This window comes from Lithobates pipiens, unplaced genomic scaffold (genome assembly GCF_037356315.1).
Source record: "Lithobates pipiens isolate NorthernLeopardFrog02 unplaced genomic scaffold, aLitPip1_a1.2 Scaffold_10, whole genome shotgun sequence".
Taxonomy (NCBI): domain Eukaryota; kingdom Metazoa; phylum Chordata; class Amphibia; order Anura; family Ranidae; genus Lithobates; species Lithobates pipiens.
In genome coordinates this window covers 199,571,478-199,588,242 of record NW_027507686.1, presented here as the reverse complement: position 1 = coordinate 199,588,242, position 16,765 = coordinate 199,571,478, and the positions used below count along the sequence as shown (strand labels likewise).

At 41.2% G+C, this 16,765-nt stretch overlaps 1 protein-coding gene across 1 annotated transcript in view; it reads right to left on the bottom strand.

Moving 5' to 3' along the window:
* ANO3 (anoctamin 3) overlaps positions 1–16,765 on the bottom strand; it is a 371,821-nt gene that overhangs the window by 326,798 nt on the left and 28,258 nt on the right. The window contains exons 2-3 of the mRNA XM_077460837.1: positions 5,097–5,221; positions 2,527–2,592 (exon numbers count right to left, since the gene is read on the bottom strand). Coding sequence (XP_077316963.1) covers positions 2,527–2,592; positions 5,097–5,221 — 191 coding nt within the window. The remainder of the gene's footprint in view (positions 1–2,526; positions 2,593–5,096; positions 5,222–16,765) is intronic.

Genomic DNA, 16,765 nt, shown 5'->3' with positions numbered 1-16,765 from the left:
TCTTTTCATGTGACAACACTGAAAAAATTACTCTTTGATACAATGTAAAGTAGTGAGTGTACAGTTTGTATAACAGTGTAACTTTGCTGTCCCCTCAAAATAACTCAACACACAGCCATTAATGTCTAAACTGCTGGCAACAAAAGTGAATACACCACTAAGTGAAAATGTCCAAATTGGGGAAAAATTTGCCATTTTTCCTCCTAATGGTGGCTGGCCCACTGGGCCCATTCCCGCTCCATGTAAGCACTATATAGGAGACAATGGGACCCTGTTGATAGTACAGCTTTCTTCAGCAAGCTTTATTGCAGTACATCTGTCACATCTCCACCTCAAGGGCCACCTCTTTAATGCATTTCACCCTTCTGGGCTTAGTCAGGGTTGTGAAATGTGTTAGAGGGGTGGTCCTTCAGGTAGAAATGAGCAAGATGTATTGTTTAAACAATAAAGCTTGGTGAAATAGGTGATAGTACTAGCGTGCAGCCTCTTCTTTCTTATCAACCCTTACATTTATTTTTAACCGCTTCAGCCCCGGAAGATTTTACCGCCTTCCTGACCAAAGCACGTTTTGCGATTCGGCACAGCGTCACTTTAACTGACAATTGCATGGTCGTGCGACGTGGCACTCAAACAAAATTGACATCTTTTTTGCCACAAATAGAGCTTTCTTTTTGTGGTATTTGATCACCTCTGCATTTTTATTTTTTTTGCGCTATAAACAAAAAAGAGCGAACATTTTGAAAAAAAAAATATTTTTTACACTTTTCTATAATAAATATCCCCCAAAAATATATATAAAAAAAAATATTTTCCTCAGTTTAGGCCAATATATATTCTTTTACATATTTTTGGTAAAAAAAAAAATCGCAATAAGCGTATATTGATTGGTTTGAGCAAAAGTTATAGCATCTACAAAATAGGGGATAGTTTTATGGCATTTTTATAATTATTTTTTTTTTTATTAGTAATGGCAGCGATCTGCAATTTTTATCGTGACATTATGGTGGAAACATAGGTCACTTTTGACACTATTTTGAGACCATTGTCATCTATGCAGTGATCAGTGTTATAAAAATGTGCTGATTACTGTGTAAATGACACTGGCAGGGAAGGAGTTAAACACTAGGGGGCGATAAAGGGGTTCAGTGTGTCCTAGGGAGTGAATCTAACTGGGGGTGGGGTGGGCTTCCTCTCACATGACAGCGATCATGGCTCCTGATGACAAGGATCAGTGATCTCTGTCGTGTCACTAGGCAGAACGGGGAAATGCCTTGTTTACACACTTCCCCGTTCTGCGGCTCACATATCTCTAGCATATATCATTGTATTATGTAAGCTATTTGGATTTGAGCACAGTCAATGTTTCAGTTCTATTACTTTAATCACTTCCGGATCGCTGCATTCGGATATATGTCATATTGTTATGGCAGCAGTTAGCTGGAATAACCCCGGTATCCTCTTCCTCGGCAGGGTGGTCTGGTGACATGTTGGGTATCAATTTACTCGGCGTAACATTATCTTTCACAAAAGAAAATTGGGCTAACTTTACTGTTGTCTTATTTTTTAATTTAAAAAAATATATTTTTGCCAAAAAAAGTGTGCTTGTAAGACTGCTGCGCAAATATGGTGTGACAGAAAGTATTACAATGACCGCCATTTTATTCTCTAGGGTATTAGGGAAAAAAAGATATAATGTTTGAGGGTTCTAAGTAATTTTCTAGAAAAAGAAAAATGTTTTTAACTTGTAAACAAAAATCTCAAAAAAAGTCTCGGTCCTTAAGTGGTTAAAGCCTACCGAGGACCATTAGAGTTCTCTGTCCAGAATCTGCCATAAATATGTCACAGGTCTATAGCACCTTATTTAAGACCTAATAGTGATCTATGCGTTTCATCTGTTCCCCGAAAGACCTTGAACACATCATATTTTTTCCAAATCATTAATTTCAGTTTTGGTGAGTTTTTTTCTATCATTTTCAATTTGTTATTTGCCATTTCTTTCTGATCACTGGTCCAGGCATCTCATGCTGTATACTTTTATCCAGTTGTATTGCAAGATTAATCTTTAAAAACCCTCTATCCCCCCCACCTGCTAAGTGTTTCCAGTGGTATATAGCATGCTTGCTAGATCAGCAAAACCCAGCACTAGCCAAACGGATGTTTTAGATTGGATTGAGGTCAAAGGCAGTTGTGCTTTTGACACAGCAATGGACTTTTCCACTCCACTTACGCACTTCAGATGCCGAAATTTTAGAGCCGGTCACTGCAAAATGTAATTTTTTAACGGCTAATGGATGAATGTAATTTCACAAGAATAAACACTCAATCCTTTCAAGGAAATATTCCTTAAAACTCTTCAAAGTTAGAGTGTTCAATTTACTGCTGACAGCTAAAGGATTTTTTGTGCAAAAAAATGAAAAACACAAAACAGACATACAATAGACCATTAAATGAATCAGTACAAGCCTTTACTTTATCCACATTACCAATAAACAGCTATTTGTTATATATTATTAAAAATATCCATACCGGCTCTGTATGTAATGGGAAATGGTCGAAAACTTGTTTTTCTCTGCTCATTAAATCGTCTTTGCACTGTAAAAGATTGTGGATAGGGTTAGTACATACTGAAAGGCCTTGTGTTTTGTAAAATAAAAATAAAAATCATGCCACTAAAGTTAAAACTTTTGGTTTTGGGTGTAAACTGACATGTTGAAATGAGGGATTTTCATATTATCCAGCCATGCCCCTGGACACAGCTAGAATGAAGCCAAGCAAGGTCATGTTCCTTCTACTGAAGACTTCAAAACATAATATCCACTTGCGATATGGCACTGCTTACTTCAACTAACAATTGCGCGGTCATGCTACACTGTACACAAACAAAATTGATGTCCTTTTCCCCCCACATATAGAGCTTTCTTTTGGTGGTATTTGATCCCCTCTGCGTTTTTTGTTTTTTTTTGCGCTATAAACAAAAAAAGACCGACCATTTTGAAAAAAAACAAAACAATAGTTTTTACTTTCTAATATAAAAACATATCCAATAAAAAAAAAATTAACAGATCAACAACTTTCTTGATTAATTTAGGCCAAAATGTATTTAGCTGCATATTTTTGGTGAAAATCCCAATAATCGTATATTGATTGGTTTGCGCAAAAGTTATAGCGTCCAAAAACTATGGGATATATTTATGGAAATGTTATTTATGTATTTTATTTTTACTAGTAATAAGCAGCGATCAGCGACTTATAGCGGGACTGCGATATTGCGGTGAACAAATCAGACACTAGTGACTGTCCCTAGTGATTAGGAACAGCGATCTCTCTACCACCAGTCAGCCCACCCCCCCTACAGTTAGAAAAGCCTTCCGGGGGAACCCATTTAACCCCCTGATCACAACTAGTGTTATCCCCTTCCCTTCCCTTTAAAGCGTGATGCATCAGTGTGTCGCCCATACCCCAGATGACATCATCCTATGACGAAACATGCGTCAGGTGGACAGTGTGCACTGACACTATTGCTATTGATCCTCTTACGAGCACACAGAGCAGGGCTCGGTAGTGAGCACGCACAAGTGCGTCCATAGCAAGTGGGTTGCTATGGGGACACTCGGCGGGGGAGTGGAGCCCAGAGCATCAGCGGGGGACCCCAGAGGATTTGGGATGCTCTGTGCAAAAGCAGGTAAGTATAACATGTTTTTTATTTTAATTTTAAAAAATGCCAAGCTTTACAATCACTTTAAGCTACATTGGAGTCAACATATGTGCCGTTTTGTAAATAAACTATTTATGGACTTTGTGATGCCATCACATTGCCTCCACCATGTTTTATAGATGATGTTGTGTGCTTTGGATCATGAACTGTTCCAAGCCTTCTCCACACTTTTTTTCTTCCCGTCATTCCGGTGCAGATTAATCTTAGTTTCATCCATCCAAAGAATGCTTTTCTAGAACTGGTCTGGCTCTTTTAGATGTTTTTTTTGGCAAAGTCTAAGCTGGCTTTTCTATTCTATAGACTTATGAATTGTTTGCAACTTGTGGTGAAGCCTCTGTATTTGCTCTTGTGAAGTCTTCTTTTGATTGTATACTGTCCTTGTAGACTGTCCTTCACTTGTCTGGATGTTGTGAATGGGTTTTTCTTTAACATAGAGAGGATCCTGCAATCATCCACCACTGTTGTCTTCCGTGGACGTCCAGGCCTTTTTATAGTGCTGAGCTCACCAGTGCATTCTTCTTTCCTCAGAATGAACCAAACTGTTGATTTGGCCATTCCTAATGTTGCTGCTATCTCTCTGTTTTGTTTTTTAAGCCTTACAATGGCCTGTTTTACTTACACGGACAGCTCCTTTGAATGCATAATGTAGGTTCACAGCAATAGATTACAAATTCAAATACTTTTACCTGTTTAATTTATGAAGAAATAATGAAGGAGTAGCCCGCACCTGGCCATGAAACAGCTTTTTGTTCAATTGTCCAATTACTTTTGGTTTCTTGAAAAAGGGATGGCTATTCTTAGGAGCTGTAATTCATAAACTCTTCCTCCAATTTGGATGTACATACCCTCAAATTAAACCTAAGAATGTGCCTTTTCAGCCTATATCCATTATATAACTATAGATTGAATGTGTTTTGCTAAATACTTGAAAAAAAAAAATTGTGCCCGTGTCCAAATATATATATATGGACCTAACTGTATGTAACTATGTAACTTTTTTTAACTCACAGGGCCATAGGTAAAAGAAAAACCCTCAAACACCTCTCAGGAGAGCATTTTTGTGGCTTGGTTTTTAAACATCCTAGAAAATACAAACATGACTGCTTTTAAGTCAGATATAAATTACCAGTCTGCAGGCCTTAAGGAAGAATCCAGCAATCTATTAACTGTGGAGAGTCAGAAGAATAACTTAATGTAATGTATTTTGCTTTCCATCTGCGCTTAAATAAAGTTCTTCCTATTAAGTAAGTTGCCCAGGGCTTATTAGACTCTGTTGAAACTAGGTGTCCCGTAATTGATTGTTGTCTGTGTATAACCAGTGTGTGTACAGAATATAATACTCTCACACAAATATTGACTGGGGACAAGAAATCCAGATTACCTTTTGAGATTTGCGAGAGCCTTGTTTTTGCCTGGTAAGTTTGTGCTGAATGAGCAGGGATTGATCGGTGCGGCAGTCGTAGGTTCCATGTTCTGACTCATCTGTGTAAGTATCTTTTGTGGAATCTAAATAGAGAACAAAGTTATATAAGATTGCTGTGAACTGATATGCTGGATGCATTGCCTAATATACTGTCTTGAAGAGAACTTGTCACCTACACTACCACACCCTACAACAGTTGCAGTGCAATAGATACATTTTTTTCATTAGCGCAATAACATATATATAATGTGTCTTCTAGTTGTTTTGCTTTGTTTTAAAACCCAATACGTTTAGTGTGCATGAAAGCAATAGGTGACTTTTCCAAAGATTGTTTTCTTAAAACAGCCACGGCCATAGTAGAAACACACCTATCCATCACCAGCTTGCTGCAGAAAAGGACCACTACTTTCTTTGTGTAAACAGCAGCCTCTCTGAAGTGGTCTGAAAGCCCTCTGCTGAGTCTGAGACAGTGCTCATCAATCAGCAAAGCTTGTGTAGCACCCTCTACCAATAGGTAGGCGCTAGTTAGGGTTATTTTACTAGGGTTTGTTCAGCACAGGCAAATTTAGGCAGGCCTATGCTGCAAGCTATTTTGATCTGGGGGCCAGGAGTGGTCAGAGTAGCAGTGGGTGTGACCACCTGTGCTCTAGCTCTGGGGCACCTCCCCTGCTTTCAGAGAGAAGATTCTGGAAGAGGGGCTGGGCCTAGAGCTGGCGTGGCATACAGCTCAGCAGCATGAGGACATCCCCATCTGGGGGAGGGGGGAAGTACCGATCGCAGGAGGAGGCCCAGGGAGAGCTTTGAAGGAACTTTGCCTCTACACGGTCATTGGCAATGTCTTTGTCACTACATGGTTGGTGGCAGAGAAATTCTGGAGCAGAGGGGCAGGGGAAGCTGTTGGAACACGTGGATTTGCTAGTTTGGGCTGGCTGGGAACAGTAGTCCACCGTCTAAGTAATGCTTTAAAAAATTCTAGGCATATGGGGAGAGGTTCTGCAGGCCTCGGGCCTAGTAGCGGCAAGCAACAAGAGTCGGTAGAGGGCTTTATTCACAGTGAGTCCCTATTACCCAACAGAAGAACATGTGATATACTTTAGTCCAGTCACTACAAGTTTGTGCAGGAGGAAACCAGTGGGAGTAGAAGGAACCAAGCTTGTGCAGGAGAAGTGACAGTGTGCATGGAGATGCAGGAGGAGTAACAGTCTGCATGGAGAAACAGGAGGAGCTTTACAGTCAATATCAATGCACATCTAATCTTCTGGCTCTAACATTGTGCTGTTGTGCTTAAAATTATAGACATGATGGCAATGATGAATTCTATGGGCATCCCATATTCCTAATCCCTTTCCAAGTTGTACCCCCCTAATAAAACAACAAAAACAAAGCTAGCAAAAACTGTTAATTGTCTCTGGAAGTGATGTATGAAGTCTGGCAGCAGGGGGGAATTGGTGGATTGTTCGTTATTAGCTGCAACCCCATGGCTATACTTGCAATCCTTGTTGGACATACACAAGTGGGACTTGAGCTGTTATCTGACTTCAAGGCAATCAACCTGATTCTGCCTTTAACAAATAGTAGGTCACAAACAAGCATGTAGAATAGTTCAGCAATCACTTACTGCTTGCTTGTGCAAAATGTAATATGTAGTGCAGGAAGAATCAAGATGGCAACCCCAGAACTTCCATCTTTAAAAACAACAACAGCTGATCACGGTGCACAATTTTGGTTAAATTTTCCTTGAGTCCATCTAAGTCATTTTCTATTTTTTAAACCCTGGTGAAAGGGGAATGTTGTTGCTTCCAAAACACATTGGCTGGTTTTATGTGATCGACTTATAAATAATTTATAATATAATTTTACCTTATGGTTTGGTGCTTGTTTTCTATATATCCTAACTTTGAGTTACTTCAAGGTACCCATTGATGGAGACCTGTTTTGTTTGAGAGCTGCCTTACCAGAGTCAGAGAGCATCTCCTTTATTTCTATTCTTACAGGTTTAATTATAAAGGTTCTCAAGGAAAGAATCACACTCTCTCCACTAACACATGAAAGATGTCGAGTCTCAGTCCATTCGTTTTAATAGAAAAGCCAAGGACTAAACCCTTATTTGAAAAAAACATTGCTAAAACTAACTCTCACCATACACCAGTAGAATTTTGGTCTTTGGGTCATATGCTTGACTTTCTAATAGTAAAACGAAGCTAAAGTCACACTTTTAAATACAGCAAGCAGACAGGCTCTTTCTTGCAGAAGAGACATGCAATGTTTAATCTGCAAAGTACACTGGGCTGTGCAAGCTTAGCTCAATGTACATTCCGGCACATGTGCACCCCTCACAATTTCCACTCGCCTGTCATTTGACGAGTGAGAGTTTTGCCGCATACACACGATTGGATTATCCACCGGACAATCCGCCAGTGTGTGGGCTCCGGTGGACTTAGAAAGAAGTCTTGACTCAAAATAGTAAAAGAGCTGGAAGAAGAAAGAGGCCCAGCAAGAAGAACCGAAGAGCGGGACAAGACCCCTGAAGAGCGGGACTAGATCCCTGAAGTCGGAAGAAGACCCCCGGACAGCGGCGGCAACAAAGGAGAAAACCAGACTCCTCTGCTAGTAAAAGAGCTAGCAAAAGAGCAGACAATAGCTGAGGAGTCCGGCAAGAAGACCCCATCAAGACGGAAGAAGACCACCGTCTAATAAAGTATTTTAAAAACCTGTGTTGTGTTTTTTTATGTACCCTTTTTCCCCAGGTGAATGGGTAGGGGTACATCGTACCCCATACTCATTCACATAGGGTAGCAGGAATCTGGGGGCCCCCTTATTAAAGGGCAGGGCCCCCTTCCCCAAAGCACCCCCACATGTTGAGGGCACGTGGCCTGGTACGGCTCGGGGGGTGGGGGGGCGCTCGCTAGTCCCCACCCCCTTTCCTGACCAGCTGGGCTGCATGCTCGGATAAGGGTCTGCTATGGACTTTGGGGGACCCTCACGCTGTTTTTTCGGCGTAGGGGTTCCCCATTAAATCCATACCAGATAACATGGCTAGCAAGGTGTCAATCTCGCCGATGGAGTCGGCGACATTCACTTCCTTCGCTAGTTCCGTCTACCTGGAGCTACATTCAAAATGAACGGACTTTACTCCATGTGTGGGCAAGTTTGTTCATTTCAAAAGGCCGGAAAAGTCCGGTCGTGTGTGGGCGTGTGTGGGCAGGTCCGCTCGTTCGGAAAGTCCGGCGGACCTCCGCTGCAAAGTCCGGCGCGTTGTCCACCGGACTAAGTCCGCCGGATAGTCTGATCGTGTGTATGCGGCATTCCAGAACAATGGGTACAACATGTTTTTCTTACTCTGTTAAAATGTATGTGAAAAGAAAATGAACAAGATGTAAATAATCACAATTTGGCTTTGTATTTAAGTCATCTCAACTATTTGAACATAATTCATTTGTCAGCTAGCCTCTGGCCTGGTGCACACTGCGTGGCAAAATAAAGGTGCGTTGCAAGGAGGGGTAGCAGGAGGAGAAGAGGATCCTGCCAGCTCCATGGCAGAAGCTCCTTTTTATCCATGCATGCTGCTGGCAGGGGCTCCCTTTTGTAAGTTGTAGAAACAATTTTGAAGCAGCCTAACTCTTTCAGAGGATGTGTGGGGAAGAAAGCTCTGTACTAAAATTGGGGAAAGGGGGTTAGCTCTCTACTGGGGGGAGAACTTGAGAATACACAGCACGTCCCTCAGTCCTGCACTCGGTATGTAGCACACCCCTCAACCCTGGCTTCAATACAGAGCGCACCTTTCCACCCTGCACTCAGTAATACTGCACCTCTCAACCCTGCACTCGGTATGTAGTGCATCCTTCAACCTTGCACTCAATACGTAGTGTACCTCTAAACCGTGCACTTGGTATGTAGCGCTCCTCTCAACCCTGTACTCGGTATGTAGTGCACCTCTTAACCTTGCACTCAGTACGTAGTGCACCACTCAACCCTACACTCGGTATGTAATGCACCTCTCAATCCTGCACTCTGAACGTAACATATTTACTTAACAAGGCAGCAATGATGTGTACAGTGACTATAGCAGTCTGTGTTTTGTATCATATTTTATCCTTATTTTATTTATCACAGTCAAATCAATGAAATATGCTTTATGTGATTATTGTTAAAGTTGTTGTTGTTAATATTTATTTTTGTAACTTAGTTCTGCATAAAACATTAAATAGTGTCATTTAATGAGATAATTTACTAGGGTGTTTTTAGGGGTGGAATTAGGAGCGGGGCAGGGTAGGGGTTGAGTGGGGCAACTGGTGGTTGAGAGACTCTTAAGGCCTGACTAGTAGCGCAGGACTTGAAAATTTAGCTCTCCACATGTACATACTGAAAACAAACATTGAATATGAAGCACTGGCATGGCAATTAGACAAAATGTTTTCAAGATTCAAGTCCAAAAATTAACAAGTCCATATTGGTACTATAGACTGCTCAAATGAAAACCTTCTGGCGTATGACCAGCTTTAGCCATGCACAGCTTGCTTCCCCCATCCACAGTTTGGATGGAAGAATCTACACTACTGGATATTGTATTCTGGCTACTGAATGCAATAGTACTGCCAAACAGTGAATGCATCTGAGGTTGCAGTCACTGTTCAGCTGATAATTTTGTACCCATCTCTGTCAATTTTTAAATTGACTCTTGTCAATCTGAGTGGTCCTTGCAGGGCCACCCCTTGCCAAATTTCAGCCAATTCAGCCGGAATTGGACAAAATACAAGTCATCTACAGCCGGCCTTACAGGTTGCTCAGACTAGTGCTGCCATATGTACTACACAATAAAAACAGCCCATTTCAGCTTTAGATATCATATCAGTGGAGCTGATTTTAAGATAAGAGCTTAAACACCTTTTCTCTTGCACACAAAAAGCTAAGAGCTGTGAATCACCCCTTGGAGAGTAAGTGCAAAGAGATTAATTCTTTCCAGCCCATGATTACTGCTTATTGGAGCCACTTGCCAATGCATTTCATGCATTACTCATCTGCTTAATTGTCTATAAACAACAACAGATGATGAGGTTCAAGTCTTAAGGGTTGTTGTCTTTGACCTTCACGTGTGTTTTGTTTGTGGTTTATAGATCTCCCTTTTGTAATGAATGATCCTCATACAGGTACATTCATACTCCAGGGATCATATTCCATTAATATCCATACCATGTGATAGACATTGTGGCAAGCCACAGCCCCTACGCCCAACAGCCAGGGAATCCTGACTAACCAGCAGATGATGCAGCTGGAAATATACCTTCTGCTTCTTGGTTACAGTCCCTAGTGTGCAATCAAAGATGAAATTGCTCATTAACACCTTCACTCCCATGGACATACACTTGTCTCCTGGAAAACCTATTTCTGCTCCAAGACAACAAATACGCTAAAAATAGCAGACAGGTGTAAATAAAAGTGGTAACGTGAAAGGGTATAAATAACCATAATTAAAAAAATAATTGTCTCTAGGAAATGTTACTTTTTTTCAATATCGTTTTGAATTTAAGTTTTTTTCGTATTACTATGTATTATTATCATTATTATACTGTTCAAATCTGCTTGTTGTGGTTATATAAAAGCATCATTTCTAGAAAGTAGAGATAAGCTTCATCCCACCAAACCTAGATTTGACCCTTATCAGGTTGGCATACGGGCATGCAATAACAATTTCTCAGTCCACTGGTTGCATCAATTCCTTGAAGTGAACTAGTAAGAAGGGACCGACCAATTTACTCCTTCATACAGGGCCCGCTTAATCCCTCTCTAACCTCTGGATCCCCTCTTCTTTACCATTTCATTCCCATATCCTACCAGTCTTCAGAGAGAAAGCAAGGACACTACTGGTGTACCCTGTTTATGTGATTAATGGTCATATATAATGTTAATATCCTGTTAATCATTTACCCATAGCTCCCAACTGTCCCTGATTTTGAGGGACTGTCCCTGATTTGGTGCAATGTCCCTCTGTCCCTCATTCCTCCTCATTTGTCCTTCATTTTGGTCTGATCTGTATGGATGTATATAAAATGCACTTTTTATCTATCAAAAAGTGTTTTCCAGCGCTATACCATTCATCTGATTTCTAAATTGCTGCATTTGTAAATTCCAAAAGCCAATATAAAGGAATAGTAGTGGTAAAAAAAGCACTTATGGGGTTAACCAATCTTGTTTTTTGTACAATTCTCCTTTAATGGGGTGTGGCAAGGGGTGTGTCTTATGCCGACATAATTTTGCTGATGGGTGTCCTTCATTCCCATCTCAAAAAGTTGGGAGGTATGATTTACCTATTAATACAATTATGCCATGTGAAACTGTTTAGCACGTAAATAGCTAAGCCCCATTTGTTCCCTTTCTCTTTGACTGAAAGTGAAAGAGGTCGATCTACTAAAGGCAAATAGGCTGTTCACTTTGCAAGAGAATTTTAATTAGCATTTGGCCACAATTCTCTGCAAAGAATATCCAATTACTTGAAAGGAAAATAACAAAACTGTATTTTTGCTTGCACATGATTGTTAAGATGGAAGCTGGCAGAGCTTCACCTTACTCACTAAACTATGGGCAAAACGTTCTTATAGTGTGGGGAAATGCATGCTTTAAACTACAGTATTGGGGTGACCTGGGAATTGAAAGGGGTGGCAATGCATTTTTGTATTACGATATGGGTTTAAATTAGATTTTAAAATTTATAAGTGTCAAAGTGTAATTATTAACCCCTTTGGGTCAACGGCAAAGCAGTTTACTCATCTACAGTAGTGATTTTATTATATACAATAGTTCAAGATAGTATTTCCTGCATTGTATACACAGTATGTTCTACATACAGTACACTTCTACAGTTGCAAAGCTAGTTTCTGACCATTCAGTATTTTAGTATGCTGTAGGCATTCCTTTAAGTTTTTGATAGAGTAGAAAGGGGGAGATTCCTGATTAGGGATGATTCAAACTGACTTCCTGTGCCAATAAATACAACATGAGATGAGGCTATCTTTTGAAAAGGGACACACAGCTACAATAAATAATTCAGCATGCTGTCTGTGTGCCCATTGGGTATACAGTATGTTCACTTCTTTGAAGGTAAAGTACTGGCCAGAGACCCTTCATTCTTATATCAAAAGCTAAAATGAGAAAATTGTGTTCTAGAGTTCAACTGTAAGTTTACTGTAGCAAAATACTGGAAGACATTTATAAAACATACCCACAGACCTCTGCTTTATCGATACTAGTCAGCAGAATATTGAGAGCATGTGAGCTGGTATGCTTCAGGAAGGAAGGGGCTGCATGCTTGCCCCCCCCCCTTTCCTGGCCAACCAGGCTGCATTCTCGGATAAAAGTCCAGCTTGGATTTTTGGGTGGACCCCATGCTTTTTTTTCTTGATTTGTGAATGGGGTATAGAATTTGTGCAAGGGGTTCCCCTCGACATCTTTACTAGACTGTCAACAAAGATCTAGTATGCATTTTTAGTGGGGACCCCACACTTTTACCATCATCTATACCAGACTCTCATCTAGGATAAGGATCTGGTATAGATGAATTTCAATTTTCAATTAATTTTCAATTCCCTTTTCGATTTGTTTACTAACAAAGCGGGCAAAGATGTAATTTTGCCAGCAGAAAGGGATCACTTTGAAGCAATTGGACTTTCTGAGCTTGTATCGTAATATATGTGAACCAAAAATCCCAATAGCATTAGTTTGCTAGCCATATATACTTGCCAACTGTCCCAGATTTGCTGGGACAGTCTCATTTTGTATTCAATTGTCCCTTGAAGGCTGTTTCCTGGACTGTGTCCCAAGATCACAGCATGAATCAGAGAGTCTGTCTCTGCAAAGAAATGTCCTACCATATTACAGTGAGTAGTGTGTACAGCCACTGAGCATGCCACATTACTGCATATAAAAGGGTGCTACATCATTGTGGCAGAGGGAAGGGGGATTACTGTTTGCTTGCAAAGGAGAACAGGAGGTGTTGAGGTACAAAGATAAGTAATGGGAGTGCAGAGGTAAGCAGAAAGGTGAGTTACCAATTGGGGTGCAAAGGTGAGCAGGGAGGTTGGGGTGCAAAGGTGAGCAAAGAGGGGTGTGCAGAGGTAAGCAGAGGGGTTGGGATACAAAGGTGAGCAGAGAGGGGCATGTAGAAGAAAGCAGAGTGGGGGGGGGGATTGAAGTACAGAGGTGAGCAGAGAGAGGTGGTTTGGGGTGAAGAGGCTAGTAAGGATGCAAAGGGTGAGCTGAGAGGGGTGAAACAATGCAGAGATTAGCAGAAGGAGGAAACCATAAATACCTCTGTTACATTGCTGATCAGTGTAAATATCTAAATTATATTGGTGGTTAGTGTAAATACCCCTGTTATTTTAGAGGTCAGCTTAAATCTTCAATTTACATTGGCGGGGTGTAGAAGCTGCCCGCCCAGGAACCAGATCATTTACACTAACATATATACCTGAAAGTGATTGTAAACCCCAGTCATGAAATTTGAACTATACACATATATCTGTATTTGTTACTTGTCTTTTTACAAAGCTCTAAGTGTCGCTTCTCTCTGGTGCTTCGTTCCTCTGTTATCAGCATGAGTCACTTCTGTGAAGTTTTCCTGACACATAAGATAACATGAGTTTAAATGTGTGTCGGGGAGGGAGATAAGCACGCAGCTTGTCTACTTAGAATATAGCTCTGCATGTTCCTTTGCTCCTCTGCCTATGTGGAGGTGCCTTTCCTCCAATCAGCTATCACACAGTATATAAGAGCGGTAACTGCAGCTCTCCACCCCCTCTCCACCCAGCTCTCTACCCCCTCCTCTGTACTCCCCATGGATGCATAAGGACTTTATCAGAAAACTGCACATTTGAAGGGTTGTAGACAAGAGAAGACTGCAGATAAAAAAGGAAAACTTACGTAGGAATATTTGTTTAATCTCTGTGTATCATCTGAGGCTATTCACTTCCATGGGTATATGTGAGGGTTTACAACCACTTTAAGTTAACAATTCTAGTATTATAACCCTAATTAAAGGACCAGCGCTCTCTTTTCCTTTTCCTCAACATTACATTGGTCGTCAGTGTAGAATCTCCTGTTACATTGGTGGCCACTGTGGATTTTTTTTCAACATAGGATTTTTGCACAAAAACCTTTAATCGATCGGCAGCCACAACAGGCGTTGCAGTACTCCTCAGAACAGTCAGTGTCAAATTAAGTTTTTTAAATATTTTATGCCAATTGTGTTTACAGTGTAAGTTGTGTTTATCGTGTTATTCTCAGGAAAAGCTGTTGGGTTGCTGCACTTTAAATAGACTTGTTCAGCCATGAATGAGAGAAATCAAATGATTCCCCCATCTATACTAAACAGTGTGGCTGGAGGAATCTCTTATGATAGCTATTGTATTCAGAGAGCCACAGCTGTCTGAATACCTGAACAGTGACTGCATCTGATTGGATGATACATCTAAATAGAAGCAGTCACTGGCTAATAATTTCCACCTAGCTCCTTCATTTTTTAGCCAGTTTTTTGTTGAGCTGGGTGATGGCAACAGGGCCACCCAGAGCTACATTTTCAGCCAATTTATCAGCAGTTGTGTATTGCCTGTTTAAAAATGGTAGCTTACAGTTCACAGTTGCATTTTATTGAAAGCTTCCCTAATGGGGTTTTCCTTCTCACCTCCAGGACCCCAGTTTTTGTACATGAGCTATTATGGCTATAGTTAAGTCATTGGGTGTATCTGAGAGCCTATGATCGTTTTTAAACTATGTTTTGTTCCAGCATCTCACTCTGTATGCACCATACAAGTTTATGAGATATAAAACAACTGTATTTATCGCTGTATAACACGCACAGGCATATAACACACACCCCAATTTTAGGAGGGAAGTTTAAGGAAAAAAACTTACATTTTAAATAAAGAACTTTGAAGCAAAATTAGGGTCATAGCTCATCAATGCACCCTGCTCAGTGCCCATCTGCAGACTCTAAATTGCCCATCAATTCACCCTGCTCAGTGCCCATCTGCAGCCTCTAAATTGCCCAACAATGCACCCTGCTCAGTGCCCATCTGCAGCCTCTAAATTGCCCATCAATGCTCCCTGCTCAGTGCCCATCTGCAGCCTCTAGATTACCCATCAATGCACCCTGCTCAGTGCCCACCTGTAGCCTCTAAATTGCCCATCAATGCACCCTGCTCAATGCCCATCTGCAGCCTCTAAATTGCCCAACAATACACCCTGCTCAGTGCCCATCTGCAGCCTCTAAATTGCCCATCAATGCTCCCTGCTCAGTGCCCATCTGCAGCCTAGAGATTGACCAACAATGCAGCCTGTTCAGTACCCATCTGCAGCCCCACCTTTCCCATCATTGCAGCCTCGCCAGTGTTGGATCATCCCTGCTGTCTCTGAGGGAAGAGGAGGAGCGAGCGCTGCTGAATTACGCAGAGCCATAATCTCCTTTGTACCTGGCACTCCATCACTCACAGCCACGCCTCCTGGCCCTGCTCATATGATAGACAGAACAATGGCCCAATGGGGGGCCAGGAGGCGTGGCCATGAGTGACAGAGCGCCGGGTACACAGGAGATTGCGGCTCTATGTACTGTAATTCAGCTCGCCCCTCTTCCCTCAGAGACGTCAGGGATCAGCGTATAACACGCACCCACGATTTTCCCCTGATTTTATGGGGAAAAAAGTGTGTGTTACACACCGATAAATACGGTACTTAATTGCACAACTTTATAAAAAGCTATAAATATATGGAGCCAAAAAAGTCTCTTTTCTATTTGGTATCATGTAGATATGCCTTCCTGACCAAAATTAGACACCACGCTACTGTTAAATTCAAAATTGTACATAAAACTAATAGGTTTTGCTAGCGGAAATCCATTAATTGGTTTATTGCACTCATTTTGTTTTCCTTTTCACAGCTAATTGCTGGTAACTACAATGAGTCAAGTATAATTAGGTAGCTGTATAAAACATTGTAATTAAAGGCAACTTGTTGACATGGAATTAACACATAAAAAAATAAAAAGATCAATAATGGATTTTAGGAAGCTGTCACTGAAGTGAGCTTTTATTCCAAAATAGTAACCAGTTCAGAGCTTTAAAGAAAAACTATTTATTATAGTGCTGTTTTTTTAAATGCTAAACCGTGTAAAAAAAAAAAAACAAGATTTTAGAACCATACTTTTATTAATTTCTGCTTTTTCTCAATGATCTCTAAAGCAATTGAATCCTGTTTGGAGTGCACATAGTTACATAGTTAGGGCCGGTTCACACTGCGACGCGAGGCGAGGCGACACGGCTCGCCTCGCCTCGCTCCCGCAAGTCGCCCCCATTCAGTACTATGGAACCGTTCTGAGAGGAGCGACTCGAGTCGCTCCGACTCAGAAAAAAGGTTCCTGTACTACTTCGGGGCGACTTCGGGGGCGACTTGCATTGACTTCTATGCAGAAGTCCTCTGCAAGTCGCCGCTGAGCTCCCCGCAAGTCGCGGCGAGGTAAGTCGGAGACGCCTCGCCGCGGCTCGCTGTGTGAACCGGCCCTTAGTCAAGTTGAAAAAAGACACAAGTCCATTCAGTTCAAAAAATAAAAATAAAAAAAAACAATCCCATATACACAATCCTTC